We start from the raw sequence: 17,777 nt of genomic DNA, 5'->3' as shown, positions 1-17,777 counted from the left end.
GGAGGAGGTGAGCGGAGACATAACCTATTGTGAATAGTGGATCCTGTGTTATCTACTGTATATAGAGATGTTATCAGTCATTGTACAGGAGGAGGAGGTGAGCTGTGATATCACCTATTGTGACTGGTGGATCCGGTGTTATCTACTGTATATAGAGGTGTTGCCAGTCATTGTACAGGAGGAGGTGAGCTGTGACATCACCTATTGTGAATAGTGGATCCTGTGTTATCTACTGTATATAGAGATGTTATCAGTCAGTGTACATGAGGAGGTGGTGAGCTGTGACATCACCTATTGTGAATGGTGGATCCTATGTTATCTACTCTATATAGAGGTTATCAGTCATTGTACAGGAGGAGGAGGTGAGCTGTGACATCACCTATTGTGAATGGTGGATCCTGTGTTATCTACTGTATATAGAGATGTTATCAGTCAGTGTACAGGAGGAGGAGGTGAGCTGTGATGTTTCCTATTGTCAATTATGGATCCTGCGTTATGTACTGTACGTAGTAGTGTTGACTCATTATAACCCAGTCTGTGATAATAATGAGACAGCTGAGAAGTATTCTTTACCAAATAGGAAGTATAAATCTAAATATTAGACTTAGTGGCCATTGTGAAAACTGACAATTATTTTCTATATTTTATATAGAATATTAAAAAGAATTTTAAATTTTTTTTACTTAACATAAAAACTTGATTTGAATGCTAGATTATTATCCAATGACGCATCCCCTTTAAGTTAATTGTACCATTGACCGTTTAGGTAATATCAGAGATAGTCAGTAGTCATTCAGAAACATTCAGTGGTCCATTTCAAATTAACATTCATAGAAACACATGTACGGGCCATTTAGTGGCAAAGAACAGTAAAATGTAAGATGAATCTGTTTTATCACAGATCTGTAGCAAATTTGTATTAGTGGGAGGTCGACTGCATAGGTCACATCATTCGCTGGAAAACATTGCAAAGAAGAAAATAATCTGCAGCTTTTCCCAAAGTGGTAACTATTGTTTCAACATCTCTGGCCCCAATGTAATAAAAATGCATAGGACTGCAGCACAAGGTTTGTTTCTTCACTGCAGATGCTCTTTATCTCCATTTTTAGTTGCTAGATTGGGGTCTTTGCAGTCTCTTACCTGAATCGCCCCCCTTGGCTTTTTCTTGCAGATTTCGAGATATCCTTGGAGAGCATATCCCCATATACTTGAATACAGCCACAATGACATATAATTAATGACATTTTTTTCAGTTTACAATTGGGTCAAGTATTTTTGGGGACCATTTAGTTAATTTTTTTTTGCTTTTTGCTCAACAATTCTGCAGGTGAAGACAAAACGTTCGGATATTTTTGTGCTTGAGAAAAAAACTTCCAAACATAAAAAGAGAACATACATCAATAAATTCCAGGAAATTCTACTTCTGTATCAAACATTTGAATACATTCCCAATATGAAAGCTCTCATACATTCTCCCCTATTCAATGATCTCTTTTGAAAAATCTACAATAGTTTGACCATTTTTCAGAGTCGTAACTTTTTTATTCTTCCGTTTGTGGAGATCTGCGAATGTTACCATTTTAGAGTACTTAAGAGATGATCATCGCTTTTTTTAATTGCATTTTTTAGGAAAGGTGCAGCTTCAAGAAAACAAAACAAATGCAAATCTAGCGCTGCAATTTTTTTTTTTACCATATGGGTTAATTAATTTGATACTTCTGTGGGGATACCAAGTAGGTTTAATTTTTTTAATTCCCTTATTTTTGGGTTTCGAAATAGCGTGGGGGGATATTTTAAACATTTTTCTAAGGATTTTTTTAATTTTAAACCATTTTGTTTTTTTTAAGTCTCTCTAAGGCCATGTTCACACGTACAGTATTTGGTCAGAATTTTAGTGATTCACATGTTTCTATTATACTTTTCCTCTGATTGTTCCACTCCTGATTTTTGCTTAAAAAAATGGTAAAATACTGACCAAATACTGAATGTGTGAATGTGGCCTCTGGGACTTGCACCTGCTTGTTTAAAAAAAAAATGGCTTCATTGGAAGAAAAGGTGAAGGAGGCAATCTGTGATTACGTCATGGGGGGAAAAGAATGGGAAACGGAACACTCGCCCACACCAGATGACACTACTTAAATGCTGTATTATTTCAGTGGCCAAACAGTAGCAATCGGAGCTTTTAGAGACGGGTGGCCTAATACAGCTGGTACCTGCCGTGTACGGTGCGGGCTCAGCTCCTGAGCCTGCTCCTTACGTGTGTGCCCAATATTTATGGTGGATAGCAGGAAGGGGGTTAAACCGGGCCAAAACATCTCATCTTCAAAACACTAAACATATCAGCACATGGCATAAATCTTGGAGATGGACGGAACGGCATGTAATAAAACCTCTGGCAATGGCCAACGAAAATTACATTTATAAGAAGTCACATAGGTCTTCTCAAAGAAGATGGAACGTAGGCAGAACATATGGTGGAACTGAAGATTTCCCAATGGATTTGTGATCCAGATAAAGGGGTTGTTTTCTCATACAGGTGATATTCTAAAGCAGTGCTATGTTATATTTTTCAAAAGCTACATAACCCCACTAAAAGTAGGGGTAAAAAAAAAAAAAAAAATCACATTAATTCCAGGGATACGTCCGTCATGTAAAAGTATATTAAAAAAGCCTGGAAAAGCTTCAATGCTCACTAAGGTTTTGTGTGAATGGGGAATTAAAAGGCAGGTGTGGATTCATCAAGCACCAGAAGGGAGGCCCCCTGACTTGTGACCGAGACCACGTATAAGGCACTTGGTGATCAGATTGATCAGATCATCAAGGTATTTCATCTAAACATAGCATCATAATCAATATACCAAATTAACTGGCCAAAAGCTGGATTTACGCCAAATATTGGCCATTTCTTGGGTTTCCTCTCCGCTCTGCTGATCAGGGTTATAATATCATGCTTCCCTTTACCCAGTACAAGGACAGCTACTTTCTTGGCTTTATTAATGAGTGGGAGGCTAAGGCTCATCCGGTTTGTAGGCTTTAGCGGACTTTCTGAGAACACCACAAGCTTATCACCTGTGATGCCGTCATCGGAGCCAGGGAAGATAGAGGCTGTGTGTCCGTCATTACCCAAGCCCAAAAGCACCAGGTCGAAGCTGGAATTGCTGACGAGAGCAGATATTTCTTGTGCATACTCCTCGGTGGTCTTGTCTTCCTCGGCACAAAGTCTCTGGTTCCTGTGCACCGGCATAGGGTGTATATTCACATAGGGGACCCTCACGTGCTGTAGAAGATGCCTCTCAAGATTTCCAAAATTAGAGTCTATGTCCGTGAAGGGCACGCACCTCTCGTCAACCATCCACAAGTGAGTATTTTTCCAGGGGAAGCCGTAATGATGCTTAGACAACCTTTGAAACAAAGCAACAGGACTGGAACCTCCAGAAAGGGCCAAGTGGAAAGCGCCTTTGCTCTTGACGGCCTCTTCGGCGGCTGTTTGGATGTCTTGTGCCAATTTCTGTATGAGCGGCTCTGCCCAATTAGTCACCATGGTGTTTCCTAGGAAGATGGACTGGGCAGAAGCAAATGCATTTGTGTTTTGGTCCATACCCATAACCTTTACATCCTCATTGATAACAAAACGTAGACCCCTCTGTTCTATTACAAAGTCAAGTAAAGTCCCGGTTTCGGCTCCTCCTGGGTAGATCCTGGGTGTCTCATTGTCTACAGTTTCCAGAAGTCGAGTCCAGAACTTCCAAGAGGCAAGCAGGTTCTTGGTGGTGACGAAGGAACCCTTTCTTCCACGGTAGATATTGGATATCAGCACGGTATAAGCATCTTTTTCTTGAATTGGACGATACACATAATAATCGGAAATAAGCTGGCCAAAAAATGAGATGTTTGGGAGTTCCGATGCTTCCTTCCATTGACTTAGGGGAAGATTTGGCTTGAAGAGACCCCGTGAGACTAGAACAGCTGGGAAATTGAGGGCCCCATTTCCAATATGGAAGATGATCTGTTTGGGTTGACATGAACTTTTTACACTTTCTTCCGTTGATTCTTTTTGGACACAAAAAGAATTATCTTTAAAGATCACTCTGACGTAAGATGTCCTCTCATCCAAGTCCTTGCCAGATACCAGGAGAAACGGCACTCCTTCCCATCGAGCATTGTCAATATAAATAAGGACACCTTCAAAATGGAAATGAAGAGTCAAAACACAAATGTAACGCACGAAGATTATGGAAAAAAAAAAAACCTGTACGCTCTCAAGACAAGTCTGTTGTAGGCTATGTGCACATGGAGTCTTTTTGATGAGCTTTCGGACAGAAAAATCAAGGTTTTTAAGTAGTTTAGAGGAGGATTTGAAGAGTTTCTGAACTAAAAATTCGTTGAAAAATTCTGTGTGCACATAGCCTCAATAGTGAAAAAACAGCCAGACCTCTTTGAGACAACCAAGCAAAATTGCAATGAAAAAAATGGTATTCTGGGAGAGGGCATAATATATGGTAGAATAAAAATGTGATCCGTATAAGGGATTTCTTCTCAAAAAGATGGCCTTTCAGAGAGGTTTGTGTACCTACATTCCAAATTAAATGTAATAGTTTTCTTTTTTTAGTACTTGGACTCTTAGGGTGAAGTTGGAACGCAGTGCAAGGAGCGGCCGGTGGATCTCCCAATCCGAGCGTGACAGCCGCATAGAAATACATGAAGCTGCGACGCTCGGGTCAGGAAAGCCACCGGCCGGTCCATGCACTGCTTTCTGATCTTGGTCTGATTTATACGGCCTTATTTCTGGAAATATATGAATACAATGACTATCAAGAATAATTATTCCCATTCTCAATAAGAATAGTAGAGGTGTAATCAGTGTTAGGCGATGAAGGGACACACTACACTGACAAGAATAAGACTATGTTCACACAAAGTTTTTTGGACCTCATCTGCTTCAAAATACTACTTAAAAACCGCTTAAGGCTCTGTGCACACGACACATTATTCTCAGTAGAGAGTAAAGACGTCTGCATTGGAGCCACCGCAAGAACCACAAAACCCACTTCCGGAAACTATTACCGGCATTTTCCATAAGCGCCTGTTAAAAGCTTTTCGTTTAAAAGATACCACGTGCACCGAGCCTTAAAAAAAAAAAAAGTTTGGAAAACTTTTCCTATTTATTTCTAATACAAATCCTCTTTCCTGTTTATATGAATAATTTTTTCAGATTTTTTTTTTTTTTTTTAATTCTGAAATGGATTTCAGAAATGCCTAGAGGACGAAAAAAAACAAAGTCGCACAATTTTGGCGCAACATGCTTAGACAAAGTAGGTGGAGGTGGGTTGGTGGCACGGAGAAAATCTTACTTTTGTCCAATTATTGTGCTGAAAAGTTGAAGACCAAGTGATTACGGCCATAGAACTTGGGTGCCAAAAACGGCCATAACTACGTGGTCCTTCTTGGCAAATTAATCGGTAATTATCCTAAGATTTTTGCCTTTATTCCGCCCCCCGTGCTCAAGTTTGTGGTGCGGTATAAATGTATGTTTAAGTAAGGTAACTTTTATTTGTCCTGCAAAGACGATTTTTCGAAAAGCCACTCACCTGCAAACGTCTGCGTGTTGGTAAAAAAACTTGGGTCCTTCTCCATCTCCTCTCTCACCTGCGGCAGGTAGTTTTGATACTGACCGATGACGGCACTCTTGTGCTCCGGAGACTGGAGGGAGCCCAGTAACTCCAACTTCGCTCTCAGGACGTCGTCGGAATTACTGAGGTTACCAGGAACTTCCATCGCCAGCGAGGTCAGGATTTCCGTCAAATGGTTCTGGATAACGTCCCGTATGACGCCGTATTCTTCATAAAAGCTGGTGCGGCCTGTGGAGCACCGAGGAGAGAGAATTCAGGATCTTATCACCGGGAATCATGGCACTAAAGTCATGGAAGGAAACAACTCAATATAATTAGTGGGGACCCTCAGAATTGGGATGGGGCGCACATGGGCAAATTACACTATATTCTTGTCTATAGAGCATTATTTTCTTAACAAAAAAAAGGTTCTGGTTTCTGACATCCCCCATTGAATTGGACCAATGCACCGGTCTATCTAGTCTATTATACAACCAATTCTGGCCGTGGTTTTCAGTGGCGACTTTACCCATTGGGTCAAAACCCTCTGACGCTCAAAACGTCGTTTTCTAAAACAAGACGAATGAATAGAAAAACCTTTTGCATCGACGGTTTCCTTCATTACAATCTCTACTCTCTCCACGTGGTGCCTGTTCCAGATGGGATCGAGGTGTTTTTGGTTCCGACGCCGGAAAGGAAGAATCTGTTCGACGGTCTACAGAAAAATAAAGCAAAATGACTTGTAAGTAAAAAATAGGATACAAATCGCTGCTGTTCCCCCGGAAGAGGCTGGGGGAGTCTCTTCTGTCTATCTGGACCTGGTTTCCGGTCTGTCAAACAGGCATAAGAGATAGAGGTGGGATTTGAGTTCACGGCATTGGACAATGGTAGGAGCAATGAAACTAAGGGTAATGGAAGTTCCAGCACCTAGAGTGCTGACATGATGCTGATAAAAGGAACCCTAAACTTAAAAAAAAAAAAAAGTTGATGGCAAGCTACAGAGCATGATAATGGGGGCATATTAGACTGCTCTGTGCACCAAAAACAGTTTTATCTTGTAGGGGAAGAGGGCAGCATAACCATGCTTTACTACAGGATTTCTGTAATAGGACAGTTATACTTTAAAAGGGGTTGTCCACTACTTTTATTTTGATGACCGATCCTTAGACCTGGTCATCAATATCATATCAGGTAAAAACTGTAGGTGATAACAAGTCCTGCATTGTTTGCTGGTTGTCGCTGCCCTTGTATCGTTATTAGTGATGAGCGAATATACTCGTTACTCGAGATTTCTGGAGCACGCTCGGGGGTCCTCCGAGTATTTTTTAGTGCTCGGAGATTTAGTTTTTCTTGCCGCAGCTGAATGATTTACATCTGTTAGCCAGCATAAGTACATGTGGGGGTTGCCTGGTTGCTAGGGAATCCCCACATGTACTGATGCTGGCTAACAGATGTAAATCATTCAGCTGCGGCTAAAAAAAAACTAAATTTCCGGGCACTAAAAAAATACTCGGAGGTCACCCGAGCGTGCTCGGGAAATCTCGAGTAACGAGTATATTCGCTCATCACTAATAGTTATATATCACGACATTCTCCGAATCACAAGATCGATGATTTCTGATGAGAAAAAAACACATTTAAAAAGGTCACTAAAAGCACAGGTGAGAAGATAAAAAAAGCACAAAAATACACAAAAAACAAACATGCAAAAAAAAAAAAACACACAAAAAGTGTGCGTTAGTGAAGCTTCTAGGTATTTTACACCTGTCTCAAACATTTCTGGCAGCAAACAAGCCCTGTACTGAGCTTCCCAATAAAATGCGTCCGTAACGGAGGCCATTAATAATAATATATAATAATAATAATAATAATCTTTATTTTTATATAGTGCTAACATATTCCACAGCGCTTTACAGTTTGCACACATTATCCAACTGCTTAGTGCAGCTCATACCGTGCAGGTGGAGAATTAAGCAACATCAATATATTTGGCAATTACTTACATAGCAATCGCTGTGCACTAATGACAGTCCTGATACGCACATGCAGGACTGCAAACAAATCTCAGAGCGGCCAGTATCTCACCTGTTTGCCCAGGTAATGGTCGACCCTGTAGATCTCCTCTTCTCTGAAGTACGTCTGCATGACATTGGCCAGATTCAGTGCAGACCCGTAGTCATGGCCAAAAGGTTTCTCCAGCACGACGCGCAGCCAGGCACCGGGCGGCGGCCGGCAGCTGCCATTGATGTGTTGTGCAATATCTGCGTAGGCAAATGGCGGAACCGACAAGTAGAACAACCTGCCTGCCTCGTGGAGGCCCTCCTGCGCCAGTGACGTCAGTATGTCCTGGTGCAGAGCCGTGTAGTTATCCGCGGTTTTCAGCTGTCTGTAGCGGGTCAGTCTTAAAAATTGGTCCTTGACGAGGGCGCACTTATCGGGGTGGACGTCTGCCGGGCAGCTCAGCGGCTTCAGAGCATTGAATAGTAATGTCTCTGCCGTTTCCTGGGGAGTCAGAGCCGCTCCATGGAAGCTGAAGCTATGGCCGCTATTGACCTCGTTTAGGTATAACTGGAACAGTCCCTGCCACAAATACTTTTTGGCCAAATCACCAGTGGCCCCGAGAAGTACAACTGATACATGGCCTTTATTCTCCTTACACACGACCACAACGGCGCAAACCAGGAGCAAGAGAAACAGGGCTCTGAGCGGCATCGTGACCGGCACGTAACGGCTGAAAGGAAGGAATACAAATTATCAGTACAGGTCTAATTAAAACATTGGTCTTGTATTTTATAGGCTAGATTTAGTTAACGACATAATTAATGTAACCGAGTTATAATTCACCAGGATTTATTCTGATCACAACCCGAGTGATTACAGCCCGGGGATTACGCAGTTTTATAAATGTCTCAAAATAAAAATACTATTAACATTTATGTATAAAGTGTTAATTTATCCCCCTTCTCGTCGTGGTCAATGTTTCATTTTTATTCCTCCTGTTCTCCGTCGGCCTAGACATATGGGATCCTGTCCTTACGGGACAAGTCTTAATTCTCAGTGACACCATTTATGGAATCGCTCCTATTTATAAAAGGAACTACTGACATAGTAACGTTACGCCGTCCGTTTTTATGGTTTGATATCCCAGGGTAAGATTATAATGAACAAAGTCGCTTATCTGTTCAACAAGCGCACAACAAGGTCGTATTGATATGGTTCATTTGATGGGGGCGCCTTTGCGGTACTTTTTTTTTTAAGGCAGAAGCTGCTTGAAAAAAAGATGTCGCACGCAGCGCACAAACCTTACAATTTTTTTTTGGAATGCAAGAAAAATGGTCATCACATGGATAAAAAAAAAAAATAATAAAACGAGCAGTCCCTTTTTGCGGACGCACTTTTGGTTGATGCCTTGTAAATGGAGTGTACACGTAATTTTGCACTATATAAGTGTAGCTGTAATAAACTGGGGTTCTGATGTCATTTTCCGAAATTCAGAACGTGCGATTTCCGACGTAGATGAAAACAGTGACTTTTTAAAAAAAAAATCCAAATTCCGATGCCAGATTTTGCTCTGATTCCCAGGTTTACTCCGGATAGTAATTCCTTACTATACCAATTTACGAGTCTCCCTTTTGATCCGGCAGAACAGAGTTGATCTGTGCAGAATTTGCTCATAGTGCAATATCGGTGCCGCGGCTGCGACTACCGAGACCAGGACTTTGCTCTCGCTCCGTCCTGCTATGGAGGTTTCTAATCCGTTTATCCATGAGCAGTAATGCCGGCCGCTTACCTTGTCTGCAGATCTCATTCAGGATCCGTCCTGCGCAGTCTGGCCGGCGCACAGGAGAAAACCTGCAGCCGATCCTAGGAGAGGGACAGGTCAATGATCCTCCGTCCTGTTAATCATTACTGTAGAAAAACTTTACGCAAGGGATCAAGCAGAAAAAAAAAAATCTCTTCCGGGCAGTGAGAGCGGCAGATTTCCCAGCACTCACTATTCCCAAACCGCTCTGTATCGCCGACCTAAATCCGAGAAAAGCAGATCTGCAAACAAAGACATTCGATCACAACGGAGCCAGAAAGAACAATGATGCAATAATATCACAGCACTCAACTATCAATGGAAATCAGTCGTGTTCGGCTACCTTTACACACTGTTTGTGCTACGTTTATTTTACAAACCCCCCCCCCCCCCCCCCCAAAAAAAAAAAAAAAAAAAAACATGTTTTTTTGCCATTTTTTTTGCATTTTTTTTAAAATAAATAGAGCACATTTACAGCATAAGGCCATGATCACACGTACTATAATTGCTGCATTTTTTTTCCGCTGCAGAAATCCGCTGCTTTAACAATTTGAGCAAAATAGATGTGATTTCATGAAAGCTCATATCCGTGCCTTTCACGATGGGGATTCGTTTTTTTTCCTACAGCCTTCAATAATGGAGTCTTAAAACGTACATGAAAACAAAAAAAAAAAACGCAATTGCATTTTTAAGAGCAGAATCCCAATGTTCCTATATTTAAAAAAAAATGCATTTTAAAATATACTGCATTAAATCTGCTCCAAAATGCACAAAAACAGACGAAAAAATAGTTAAAAAAAAAAAAAGTAAAAAAAAAAAAAATGAAATAAGCGCTGATTGCTATTGTTTTTTTTGACGTGGACATCTGCAGAAAAAAAAAGCGTTTTTGCATGCAGGTAAAATGGGGCCGATGTTAGTAATAAATTTGGTGTATCTTGGAGCCAAAGGGGAAACATTTCTCCTAGTGGAGAGTTAACAAGCCAAGCTTGGCATGTCAGAGTGAGGAGACTTATAGGCCATGCAATGCTCCTCTGGGAAATTGGAATAATTTTTATTATTTTTTTTTTCCATCCGAGAAACTCACGCTCAAGCTACTGATGAAAGTAAGAGTGTTTCTCATACAGGACTTAGACCTTACACTGCTAAAGATTAAGCCCTTCGGTCCTTTATACATATTGGTAGTATACGGCAATGACACTTACACTACTAACAACCTGTGGGAAGCAAATGATCTAAAGTGATCCATTCAATATTGTTTTTATACATTTGTTCTACTACACATTGAACCTAAGGGGTGACGTTTCCCCTTGCGGAGAGTGACAAGCCAAGCCTGACATATCAGAGTGAGGAGACTTATAAGCCATGCATGCTCCTCTGGGAAACTAAATATGCAAATTCTATGAAAAGACGATTGCATATTCGTCTACACAGTAATGTATCAGAACATCAAATATTGAGTGCATGTGCCACGTGTGACCTCCTTACCCTTCTGGAGTTCTGCAGCAGGTCGGGGAATAAATCCTTGGAATCCTACAATCTGGAATACTGAACGGTGAATGTAGGTACCAGGCTTGTGAGCTTCATTGGACGGCAGCCCACAGCGCAGAAATATTTCCAGCATTTCTCAGTGCCAGCACTGTACAAGAAGCGTCTACAAGACGGCTCCCCCACAGCAATGCTGAGCACGCCCCGATAAGTCATGGCTGCAGGATGTGGCAGTTATAGATACGAGGAGCCGCAGCTTAGGACCCTTACGAAAAAAAGAGAAGTCCGGGCTTATTGCACCGCGCTATGTGCTAAGCAGCAAAAATAGATATAGAGATAGGCTTTTTTTTTTTTTTTTTTGCACATGGCATTATTTTAAGGAGATTTTTCTTTTAGAGCAGATCCGCGTATAAAGAAAAAACCTCCATAAAAAAAAAAAAGCTTCCAAACCACTTGAAAGACTCGTCTTATTCATATAACCATTTTACTGGTTGTATTGTCTAGTGTTTTGAGCATTATTTTCCGCTTCAGGGTTTGAAAAAAATCTCTGGTTTGAAGAAAGAATAAAAAAAAAAAAGCGCACGTCACTTCTTTAAAGTAGCTTCAGATAGAATCCACTCCAAAATAAGCACTGCCCAATCAGAAGGCTGAAAAAAAAAACGCTTCCATTATAACTCTCCAAAGAAGGAGCTTTTCCTGGAATGATTTTTTGTTTAAAATAAATAATCAGATTTGGAAAAAAAAAAGGTGTTTGTACAAAGTTTTAAAAGCATGTTTTATTTTTTTTAATTTTTTTTTTTTGGGGGGGGGCAAAGATTATTTTTGTAACTGAGTTCCATTAAAACAAATTTGCTCCATGTGACTTTTACAACAGCTTTAGATTCCATGTACATTGCTACATACAGAATGAGTTATCCAAGAATCCGCCAGTGAGCTTCTGCCAACTGGGAGTTTTAATTTTTTTATTAGCTCCTCTGTGCTAGTTTATGACCAAATTTTGATGTGGACTATGATCACAATCAGCAAAAATGAGCACGGGGAAGGGGGGAGATGGAAAAAAAAAAAAGTTACAAACTCGGTCAAAAAAAGCACATGAGAGATTCTCAGTAAACTCATTTTGCAGGCAGCAGTGAGCATGGAAACAAAGGCAAAGGATGCAAAATTTTTAATAAAATTTAATAGCAATTTTTTTTTTTAGCCCAAATACAATCATTTAAGCAAAAATAAATAAATAAAATGACCCAGGAGGCATCCTTACCTTTGAGGCTATGTGCACACGCTGCGGATTTTGCTGCGGATCCGCAGCGGTTTCCCATGCGTGTACAGCACAATGTAAACCTATGGGAAACGCAATTCGAAGTGCACATGCTGCGGAAAAAAAACGCGCAGAAACGTAGCGGTTTATATTCCGCAGCATGTCAATTCTTTGTGTGGATTCCGCTGCGGTTTACACCTGCTCCTCAATAGAAATCCGCAGGTGTAAAACTGCAGTGGAATCCGCACTAATTTCGCAATAAATCCGCAGTAATTCCGCAGGTAAAACGCAGCGCCTTTTACCTACGGATTTCACAAATCCACTGTGGAAAAATCCGCAGAGCTGCAAAATACGTGTGCACGTAGCCTTACTAAGATGTTGCACCACCTTCTGATTAAAGACTGTTATCGCTTGTCATTGCTCCAATGCATCTAAAAAAAAAATTTGCTAAATCTTCAGGTAAAAAAATCTCACCGTTTTATTCCTGGATACAGACTCCAATTCCGCGTATTGACTGATGAGGAGCTCGGTATACTGGGACTCCGGTGCGCCTAGTCATCAGGGACGAGTAACGCTTTGATCCCATGACCCAATATTTATTCTCCTTTATTTACCATTGTATAATTACTGGGGCACCACAGGATACAATGTATCTCATCTTCAGGAGAAGCTCAGCTCGCTGGAGGCAGATCCTGCACATTATATCTCATCGGTCACTTGATTTGTATCAACAGGGTTCTTTACATGAGGAAGGGACAGTGGAAATCATCTGATGGATTCCGATCAATGAAAGACTCGAGGAGCAGAGCTAAATTACCGTATTTTTCGGACTATAAGACGCACCGGACCATAAGACGCACCCCAAATTTGGGGTGAAAATTGCAGAAAAAAAGATTTTTTTTATAAGATGGGGGTCCGTCTTATTGTCCGAATTTACAGTATCTTACCTGAGGGCTGGCGGTGGCAGAGCAGGGTCACAGGAGGCATGTTGTCGGCAGGGGTGGGGTAATGCGGTACGGCGTGCACCTGAGCATGGTCCCTTCCTGCTTAGGTGGGTGACGCCACGGCCTGGTGTCCATGCATGGTGTTGCAGCAGTGGCAGAGGTGCGGGGATGATGAGCGGTATGGCGTTGGCAGTGTCCCTTCCACAGGTGAGGTGACGCAGCAGCCCGGTATCCAACATGAGCAGCTGCCAAGGCAAACAGGATCATGGGGTGCATTAAAAGAGGTCTGGATACACATGATGAGAGCATTATACTGCCTCTGTACAAATCCCTAGTTAGACCGCACATGGAGTACTGTGTCCAGTTTTGGGCACCGGTGCTCAGGAAGGATATAATGGAACTAGAGAGAGTACAAAGGAGGGCAACAAAATTAATAAAGGGGATGGGAGAACTACAATACCCAGATAGATTAGCGAAATTAGGATTATTTAGTCTAGAAAAAAGACGACTGAGGGGCGATCTAATAACCATGTATAAGTATATAAGGGGACAATACAAATATCTCGCTGAGGATCTGTTTATACCAAGGAAGGTGACGGGCACAAGGGGGCATTCTTTGCGTCTGGAGGAGAGAAGGTTTTTCCACCAACATAGAAGAGGATTCTTTACTGTTAGGGCAGTGAGAATCTGGAATTGCTTGCCTGAGGAGGTGGTGATGGCGAACTCAGTCGAGGGGTTCAAGAGAGGCCTGGATGTCTTCCTGGAGCAGAACAATATTGTTTCATACAATTATTAGGTTCTGTAGAAGGACGTAGATCTGGGTATTTATTATGATGGAATATAGGCTGAACTGGATGGACAAATGTCTTTTTTCGGCCTTACTAACTATGTTACTAACTATGTTACTTAATCACAGGTTTCTCGGTGGCGGCGGCCATCTTCCTGAGGCCGCGCGTGCGCAGATGGAGTGCTCTGCTTCCCGGGGCTTCAGGAAAATGGCCGAGGGAGGCCACGCATGCGCAGATGGAGATCGCGGCGGCTATTTTCCTGAAGCCGAGATCTAAATCTGCGAACTCGGCTTTAGGAAAATGGCTGCTGCGATCTCCATCTGCACACACGCGGCCATTTTCCTGAAGCCCCGGGAAGCAGAGCACTCCATCTGCGCATGCGCGGCCTCAGGAAGATGGCCGCCGCAGCCGCCACCAAGAAGCCGGTGATTAACCCGGCTCTGCTGCTCACATTGGATACCGGGCCGCTGCTTTACCTCACCTGTGGAAGGGACACTGCTCACGCCACACCGCTCATCATCCCCGCACCTCTGCCGCCGCCACCACACCACTGCCGATAAGCCTACATTACGACTAAAAGACGCACCCCCCCCATTTTCCTCACATTTTTTGGGGGGGAAAAAGTGTGTGCTATTGTCCGAAAAATACGGTATGTAAGAATAAAGTTTCTCCATTCTGACAGTCTGAATATCGGACTGTACTCAGATGACATCCAATTTTTTTTTCTCACGGACCCATAGACTTGCATTGCATATTTTCATCTGACGCTTGGATCGCAATCTGACAGGTCTCTATTTTTTTTTTTCTGATTTTTTTTCTCAGGCCAATCACCAGCTCATTGTCAGACTGAATGCAGCATGTAAATGGTTAACAGCTGGGCCGGACCTACTGCCCAGTCGCCTCCACACCGGCGGACCCTGCCCACAACAGTTACCCATGTGTTTAATGCGGGAAGGGGTTAAAGGAGTTTTTCCAAATCTGCCCAAGAATGTTAAGGCCATGTTCACACATAGCGTCCTGTCCCTGCGGGTTCTCCCGCAGCGGATTTGATAAATCTGCAGGGCAAAACCGCTGCGGTTATCCCTGCAGAATTATCACGTTTTGTCCTGCGGTTTCCGCTGCGGGATTTCCTACTATTGATGCTGCATATGCAGCAATATGCAGCATCAATAGTAATGTTAAAAATAAAAAAAAATGGTTATACTCACCCTCTGACGTCCCGATCTCCTCGGCGCTGCACGCGGCGGTCCGGGTCTCGCTGTGCGAGAAGGACCTTCGTGACGTCACGGTCATGTGACTGCGACGTCATCGGTCATCGCAGGCCCTGCTCGCATAGCAACCTTAGACCGGACGGATTTTGTGTGGTTTTGCTGCGGTTTTCTTGCGGATTTGCTGCGTTTTTTTTAACCCTGCGGTTTTCTATAATGGAATGGGTACAAAAACGCTGCAGATTCACAAAAAAGTGACATGCTCCTTCTTTTAAATCGCAGCGTTTCCGCAAAGTGTGCACATCATTTTTTTTTTCTCATTGATTTACATTGTACTGCAAAAAACGCTGCGGATCCGCAACATGTGCACATACCCTAAAAGAAGTGCATGTCACTTCTTTTGAGCAGTTCTGCAGCATTTCTGCACCCCTCCATGATAAAAATCTGCAGTGGTAAAATCTGCACCAAAACTGCTAAAAACGCACAAAATCTGCACATGCGGATTCTGCCAGGAGATGCAGATTTAGTGCAGAAAATATTCTGCACCACATTTCCTATGTGTGCACATAGCATAAAGGGGCTCTCCGGTGGGAACAAATCGTCACCCACTTATAGGACAGCTGATAATGTGGGGACCAGTGGGGGTCTGACTGCTGGACCCCCCCAATGAACAGCCCCGGGGGTCGATCATGTGCACCGCTGCTCCATTCAGTCTTAGGGTATGTTCACACGTTCAGGATTTCCATCCTTTTTTTTTCCTGACTGTTTTTTAAAAAACTGCAGCTCTTGGCAGAAAACGCAGGTCCTTTTTTTGGTCCTTTTTTGGTCCGTTTTTGATGCGTTTTTTGATGCGTTTTTTGATGCGTTTTTTTGATGCAGTTTTCTAGCCAGAGTCTGTGTGTTTTCTAGGAATTTTTTTAGGGTTAAAATGGCTGAAAATACCCTAACCCTACCCCTAACCCTACCCCTAACCCTAACCCTACCCCTAACCCTACCCCTAACCCTAACCCTACCCCTAACCCTAACCCTACCCCTAACCCTACCCCTATTCTAACCTTAGTGAAAAAAAAAAAAAAAAAATTCTTTATTTTTTTTATTGTCCCTACCTATGGGGGTGACAAAGGGGGGGGGGTGTCATTTACTATTTTTTTATTTTGATCACTGAGATAGGTTATATCTCAGTGATCAAAATGCACTTTGGAACGAATCTGCCGGCCGGCAGATTCGGCGGGCGCACTGCGCATGCGCCCGCCATTTTGCAAGATGGCGGCGCCCAGGGAGAAGACGGCCGGACGGACACCGGGACGCCGGGTGAGTATAAGGGGGGGAGATTAGGGCACGGGGGGGGCATCAGAGCACTGGGGGGGGGCATCGGAGCACTGGGGGGGGGCATCGGAGCACGGGGGGGCGGGATCGGAACACGGGGGGGGCAGCCACACTCCGCCCACGCACTTCCGCCCGCTCCCCGCACTTCCTGCTGCAGCGGTTCTGCACATCAAATCGCAGTAAAACCCGCAGATATATTTTTGATCTGCGGGTTTTACTGCGGTTTGGACCTCACAATGGAGGTCTATGGGTGCAGAACCGCTGCGGCTCCGGAAAAAGAATTGACATGCTCCTTCTTTTTTCCGGGAGCTATTCAGCGCGTCTTTTTTTTAACAATTTCCGGACCATGTGCACAGTGTGTCCTGTTTTCCATAGGGTACAGTGTACTGTACCCTGCATGGAAAACAGCTGCGGAACCGCAGCGGCAAAACCGCCGCGGTTCCGCGGTAAAAAACGCACTGTGTGAACATGGCCTTAAGGGGCCCACCGGAGACAGCGGAGCGCTCCCATAGGAATGAATGGAGCGGAACTTATTTACAGCAGGGAGAGAAAACCAATAATAACATTCCATTATTTATTTATTTACTCGTGGCCTTAATGTCACTGTTATAAACAAAAGGCAAAAATAAATAAAATCTTACGTCGAAATCTAAACCTAAGCAGTGCAGGTGTGAAAGGGTTAAGGAACTCCTAAACTGCGCTCTCCAGCCAGATGATGTGACCTGCTGGTCTGCGGCTGTCAGCACCTGCTGGGAGTTGTAGTAAGGTCACAGATGACGGATCACCGCGCCCCCTACTGTCACAACAAGAGACCGGCAGAATGCAGCAGCCGCACATGGAGATACACAGCCGGTCCGGTACCGCACGTGTCTGCTCAGCTCCCCGCCATACACGGCCTGCGGTGGCCTCACGAGTCACTCACGCGTCCCAGCAGCGCCCCCTACAGGCGGACGTCACCCGCTCACTGCCCCCTCACCGTCTGCACATGTGCGTCCTGCGCCGCACACCTGTCCCTGCAGCGCCCTCTATAGGCGGAAGTGCAGAAGTGAAAGCAGCGACGGCCGCTCTCCTGCGCCTCCTCTTCCTCCACATGTGACTCGTAGAGAAACCGCAGGAGCGGAAATGGCGGGGAAAAATATATCGCAGGTCATGTGCACACGGCAGTCTGTGTATACCGGGACTCAGGCTCTGTATATACCGGGACTCAGGCTCTGTGTATACCGGGGCTCGGGCTCTGTGTATACCGGGACTCAGGCTCTGTATATACCGGGGCTCAGGCTCTGTGTACCCCGGGGCTCGGGCTCTGTGTATACCGGGACTCAGGCTCTGTGTATACCGGGGCTCAGGCTCTGTATATACC

At 43.6% G+C, this 17,777-nt stretch overlaps 1 protein-coding gene across 1 annotated transcript; it reads right to left on the bottom strand.

Moving 5' to 3' along the window:
- Positions 1–291: 291 nt before the first annotated feature.
- Positions 292–17,450, bottom strand: H6PD (hexose-6-phosphate dehydrogenase/glucose 1-dehydrogenase). Its single transcript, XM_069741800.1, has 6 exons — positions 17,340–17,450; positions 9,400–9,653; positions 7,695–8,340; positions 6,207–6,324; positions 5,589–5,858; positions 292–4,182 (listed from the first exon to the last, which is right to left on the bottom strand). The coding sequence occupies exons 3-6, from the start codon at positions 8,319–8,321 to the stop codon at positions 2,828–2,830; spliced, it is 2,370 nt and encodes a 789-aa protein (XP_069597901.1). The 5' UTR covers positions 8,322–8,340; positions 9,400–9,653; positions 17,340–17,450; the 3' UTR covers positions 292–2,827.
- Between the last annotated feature and the right edge of the window lie 327 nt (positions 17,451–17,777).

Source organism: Ranitomeya imitator, chromosome 10, assembly GCF_032444005.1.
Source record: "Ranitomeya imitator isolate aRanImi1 chromosome 10, aRanImi1.pri, whole genome shotgun sequence".
NCBI classification, from domain to species: Eukaryota; Metazoa; Chordata; class Amphibia; order Anura; family Dendrobatidae; genus Ranitomeya; species Ranitomeya imitator.
Note: the sequence above shows the minus strand (reverse complement) of the source record. Positions and strands in the feature narration are given on the sequence as shown.

Bases quoted from the DNA above. Each gene is read 5' to 3' on its own strand.
- H6PD (XM_069741800.1), bottom strand. From the start codon at position 8,321: ATGCCGCTCAGAGCCCTGTTTCTCTTGCTCCTGGTTTGCGCCGTTGTG. The intron at 5,859-6,206 runs GTTTTTCTATTC...GGTGCTCCACAG, and splicing joins GGAAACCGTCGATGCAAAAG to GCCGCACCAGCTTTTATGAA. The intron at 4,183-5,588 runs GTGAGTGGCTTT...TCCATTTTGAAG, and splicing joins CAACACGCAGACGTTTGCAG to GTGTCCTTATTTATATTGAC.